A 5,620-nucleotide genomic window follows, 5' to 3' on the forward strand; every position below is an offset into this window, starting at 1 on the left:
GTGTGTGTGTGTGTGTGTGTGAGTGAGAGTGTGTGTGAGTGTGTGTGAGTGTGTGTACCGGAGGCTGAAGGGCATGTAGTTCTGATGAGTTTTGCTGCTCTGGGTTCCGTTCAGAGACACACTGGACTCAGCGAACGGCAGATGATACAGACGTCCGTCCACAAAATTACTGTTACAGATAAACGCCTGACGGACAGATTAAGAGATCGTTACAAGGGAATTATTCATTCAAATAAAACACTAAATGAAAACAGAAGTTTGCAAAAGAATAAAAACTACAAAAAATAATGTATACATGTATAAATAAAGTAACATATACAGTTTTTCTCAGTCGCGTTGGTGCATTTCTCGAATATCCTTAATATTTGCACAGAAGTATGTGCATTTCTCAAAACAATTCGTACAAACAGCAACACACAATGGATTACCTGCAAAAGCCTGTAACTTATTCAAAATCTTTAGTTCATCTCTCAAAAGCAAGTATTGATGTCAATGAACACATCAGTGCCATCAGAATGAAAAGTCCTTGTGTCATTGTTCACAAACGAGATCAAGTCAAAATGCTGTCGTGTTGTCAGTATAACAGTGCACTCTGTTAGTATTACCTGATGTAAACTATGGCAACAGTTTGGATGACAGTCACTGTATTGAAAAGCAAAAGGGATGAACACATCAGTGCCATCAGAATGAAAAGTCCTTGTGTCATTGTTCACAAACGAGATCAAGTCAAAATGCTGTCGTGTTGTCAGTATAACAGTGCACTCTGTTAGTATTACCTGATGTAAACTATGACAACAGTTTGGATGACAGTTACTGTACTGAAATGTATTGAAACTTCTACACATTACTGTATGTGGGATATTAATTAAAAGAGACTGGATAGCACTCAGTTACACTTTTACTAGTGGTCTGACAAAAAATGAAACACATTACAATGTCATTGTGATATAGAAAAGAAAAAGAAATATGGGCACAAAGGCGAAAATACAAAATTAGAAAGGCAAACACAAGAAACAGCCCTTAGGCAGAGCTTTGCTTTTGCATGCAGCACTGTATGAGGAGTTTCAGAGAACTGGAACCTAATTTTTGTCTTATTCTGTAATCTACTGATGACATTTCTTCCTAATTTTAAATAAAAGTTTTTATTTTGGTCCAGATTTTTAGACCACACAATGCCAATGTTTTAACTTCAGAAGAGAGTTAAGAAATCAGTATTTGGTGGAATAACCCTTAACATATTTGTTATTTTGACCAATTGCATAAATGACAATATTTTTATTTGAAAAATTGAAAGAAATGTTATCAGACCTTTATAGAATAAAACAAATATTTCACTCAAAACCATACCTAGTAAATTCAGAGAAATTAGAATTTTCAAGTGGTCAAGTCAAGTCAAGTCAAGTCAAGTCACCTTTATTTACAGTGGGAACGGAAAGAATTCAGACCCCCTTAAATTTTTCACTCTTTGTTATATTGCAGCCATTTGCTAAAATCATTTAAGTTAATTTTTTTTCCTCATTAATGTACACACAGCACCCCATATTGACAGAAAAACACAGAATCGTTGACATTTTTGCAGATTTATTAAAAAAGAAAAACTGAAATATCACATGGTCCTAAGTATTCAGACCCTTTGCTCAGTATTTAGTAGAAGCACCCTTTTGATCTAATACAGCCATGAGTCTTTTTGGGAAAGATGCAACAAGTTTTTCACACCTGGATTTGGGGATCCTCTGCCATTCCTCCTTGCAGATCCTCTCCAGTTCTGTCAGGTTGGATGGTAAACGTTGGTGGACAGCCATTTTTAGGTCTCTCCAGAGATGCTCAATTGGGTTTAAGTCAGGGCTCTGGCCATTCAAGAACAGTCACAGAGTTGTTATGAAGCCACTCCTTCGTTATTTTAGCTCTGTGCTTAGGGTCATTGTCCTGTTGGAAGGTGAACCTTCCACCCAGTCTGAGGTTCTGAATGCTCTAGACTGGGTTTTCATTAAGGCTATCTCTGTATTTTGCTGCACTGAGCGTTTCTTCTACTCTAACGAGTCCCTCAGTCCCTGCTGCTGAAAAATAGCCCCACAGCATGAGGCTGCTACCAGCACACTTTACTTTTGGGATGGTACTCTGCAGGTGATGAGCGGAGCTGGTTTCCTTCAAATATGAAGCTTGGAATTGAGGTTCATCGGACCAGAGAATCTTGTTTCTCAGAGTCTGAGGGTCCTTTAGGTGCTTTTTTGGAAATTCCAAGTGTGTTTTCATGCGTCTTAACTGAAGAGAGGATTGAGTCTGGCCACTCCGACATAAAGACTGGATTGGTGGAGTGTTGCAGCGATGTTTGTCCTTCTCTAGGTTTCTCCTATCTCCACATATAATCATGGAGATCAACTAGTGTGACCATCAGGTTCTTGGTCACCACTATAACCAAAGCAAAATGACAATAGTAAACACTCATTTTTCAGTTAAAGACAGTTCATTTAATTCAGTGACGTCATCATCCAGTTCAGTTCAGTTTAAATAGTATAGTAAAGTGGTCTCTTCATTTTTTTTCCAGAGCTTTGTATAGTTTTGTATCACAAATAAAACTAATGGTAACTTGTTGTCTTGAGTAAGAAGGCACTCACGGATGGTTTGGATTTGATCATGTGATCGGGTCGTTTCTTGCCGCAGCAGTAGCGCATGGCGTCTCTAGCTTCTTTATTGAACACCACGCGGAAGAAGAAAATAAACGGCCCCTGAAACACAAACACACATGCGATCATCAGACGCTAGGCTCAGGTGTTCGGAGAGATTGCTGGGGCATTGATGAGCTCATGGTACCTGAGCGCAGCAGAATCCGGCGAACAGATAGTGGAAGAGAATCATGTCGCTGTTGACCGAGAGCAACGCCAAAAGACACGTTATGGTCACCAGCAGCAACACGGCACACGCCGTCCTCAGACCCGCCCTGCACACACACACACACACACATGCTTTAACACACACACCACACACACACTTCAGGATTGAGTGTGAACGAGACTCACGCCGGCACGTCTCTCGTCTCGCTGCTCTTCTGCTGGAGCGAACACGAGGCTCTCGACGCCATGATGTACAGGAACACGTTCATCTGAGAGAGAAACACACGCTTTCATACTCAGTACAGACTAGCGGAAGCATGCAGACTAGAGCTGAAACCATTAGTCGACAAAAAACTCTACAAATATTTTTGTTGTCGAATAGTCTTGATCTCATTTGACCTAATGCTTGCAGTAACACAGTTTGACCAGTGTGGCGCTGTTGCACAAGACTGTTAAGGCCCGTTCACACCAAGGACGATAACTATAAACATCATGATAAAGATATAGGTCTAAAAATCGTTCTCAATATAAAGCCTTGTGTCTAAATAAGTTATGTTCCAAATTTGAAGTTGATATGAAAAAAATTGAGGATGCCATGCAAACTCCACTGAATTTTTAAAGTTTTTTTCTGTCACAAATGTCTAAATCTCTCTGTCAGTATTACTTCTATCACAAAATATGGAATCTTGAGACTCGAACCTTTCCGATGATATGCATTTTGTTAAGATTCTAAAAAGTTTGATTGTAAAATACCGTAATACATTTTGTAATATGACACTTGACACCGCCCACTAAGGGGGAGGAGCCCACTAAAAGATTTTAAAGTACCATTTCCATGGTAACGTAATGTCCGATTTCAAAATAGTTTTCACATGATGAATTTTGAGGTTTTTAAAATTTCAAATGATATATAATTGAATATTTAAAGAGAATTATTAAAACATTTAAAGCGGCAGACGCACATGCGCTTAGAGTAACAGACGATATCGTTCGCTGGTGTGGACGCTAATATCGTTATCTTTATAGTTATTGTTCTTGGTGTGTAAACGCAGCTGTGTGTTGTGCGCTTTTCTCTCAATAACGAAATAAACAACAAAAATGACAGCGGTAAGAAAAGAGCAGTTAAGAAAGCATCTGATCATAGCGATGTGGATATGCTTACATGAGCTCTGCAATCAGCACTCCAGTCACGTCACGCTTTTTTATATTTATTTTTTGTATTAAAGCAAGCAGCTTTACAGTATTAAACATGAAAAAACAGTGTCAGTGTCACTTTTAGCTGATTTTGTGTTATAAGGAGTCCTAGTTATAAAGCAGCTCTCCATTGTGGAGCAAACTAACGATAAAACCTTTTATTAGCGAATGCAAAAATAAATAAATAAAACATTACATTAAAGTGATAATTTGATTTGCATAGATTATAGCTTAATCTAGCTCAGGACAGTATTGATTATTATAACTCTATAAGGTATTTTAAGAGAGGTAATGTTTTGAATAAAATAATTTTTCCAAAAATAAAATGTCACTATTATTTTGATGCACATCCATATGACTTACAAAAGATGTTAAGCAGAATGATGAGTTGCTTTTTTCATACAGTTAATTAAATAAAGAATGACAATGTCTCTGTCATCTAATTTTGAGTGCCAAATATATATATATGTATTGTAAAAAAATGCTATAATGATACAATAGTAATATAATTGTTTGTAATTTTCAAAAGCTGACGTGGTGGCCTTGTTTTACTTATTAGTTAGAATATATGTAACTCACTATTTTCACTAATTATAAAAGCTGAATAATAGAATGAATGAATAGCTCTGAGTAAACAACGAAATTCTTAAAGCACCTCTATTAGTGTAAGAACACAAACATATATATATATAAAACAAAGTGTAAAATGACTGATCAAATAAAAGACAAAACAAGGAAGATCTTAGTGTGCAAAACGGCAAAGCAGCATGAGTACATATAGTGTAGATAACTGTTCAGTCGATTAACTGAAATAATCGCAGATTAATCGTAATAATCCCTAGATTAATCGATTACCATAATGGACCTTTTTCACATTTGCATGTTTCTCAGCAGCAGAAGTCGTCATAGTTTTTTTTTATTTGATGCAAAGATGTTATAATACAAAGTATAGTGTTATAAATATACTTATATAGATTCACGATGCTGATGACCGTTAAACGCGTCGTCACAGCCTTGTGAGTTTGTGCGAACAGAAGCGAGCACTCACCGACACGACGAACGCGACGGGACCCGCCAAACTCCAGATGAGGGTGTCGTAGAGCGAGAGCCAGCAGAAGTCGGGGTTCCCGTAGCCCTCGGGGTCCAGTCCCACCGCCAGACCCGTGACGAAGGCCGGCACTCCCCAGCCAATCAGGTAGTAGAAGCGCATGGGGCCGTAGTTGATGTCGCGCAGCTCGCTCAGCATGCGGTACACATGCAGCCCCTCCAGGAAGAGCCAGGAGAAGACGCAGAGCCAGAGGAAGTGCAGCAGGATGGCCATCACCGTACACAGGAACTGCAGGGAGATTGTGAGCGCCATTCAATAATCACTGCACTTCTGATATCAGAAACATCGCTCCGCCTTCGCTCCCTCAGGACATTTACGGCTGAAGTATTTTCAGTATGTTTTGGAAATATCACAGAATTAATTACAGAAGTTCTGTTCATAACATATATGTGACCCTGGAGCACAAAACCAGTCATAAGGGTAAATTTTTTGAATAAATAAGCTTTCCATTGATGTATGATTTGTTAGGATAGGACAATATTTGGCC

General features: G+C 38.5%; 1 protein-coding gene across 1 annotated transcript in view; it reads right to left on the minus strand.

Moving 5' to 3' along the window:
* Nucleotides 1-5,620, minus strand: part of LOC107656894 (cadherin EGF LAG seven-pass G-type receptor 2-like) — a 56,503-nt gene that overhangs the window by 7,119 nt on the left and 43,764 nt on the right. Inside the window, 5 exon segments of the mRNA XM_016444831.1 lie at nt 59-186; nt 2,616-2,726; nt 2,812-2,938; nt 3,018-3,100; nt 5,074-5,361. Of these exon segments, the coding sequence (XP_016300317.1) occupies nt 59-186; nt 2,616-2,726; nt 2,812-2,938; nt 3,018-3,100; nt 5,074-5,361 (737 nt within the window).

The sequence above is a fragment of the Sinocyclocheilus anshuiensis genome, unplaced genomic scaffold (genome assembly GCF_001515605.1).
Source record: "Sinocyclocheilus anshuiensis isolate Anshui unplaced genomic scaffold, SAMN03320099.WGS_v1.1 scaffold2493, whole genome shotgun sequence".
Taxonomy (NCBI): Eukaryota; Metazoa; Chordata; class Actinopteri; order Cypriniformes; family Cyprinidae; genus Sinocyclocheilus; species Sinocyclocheilus anshuiensis.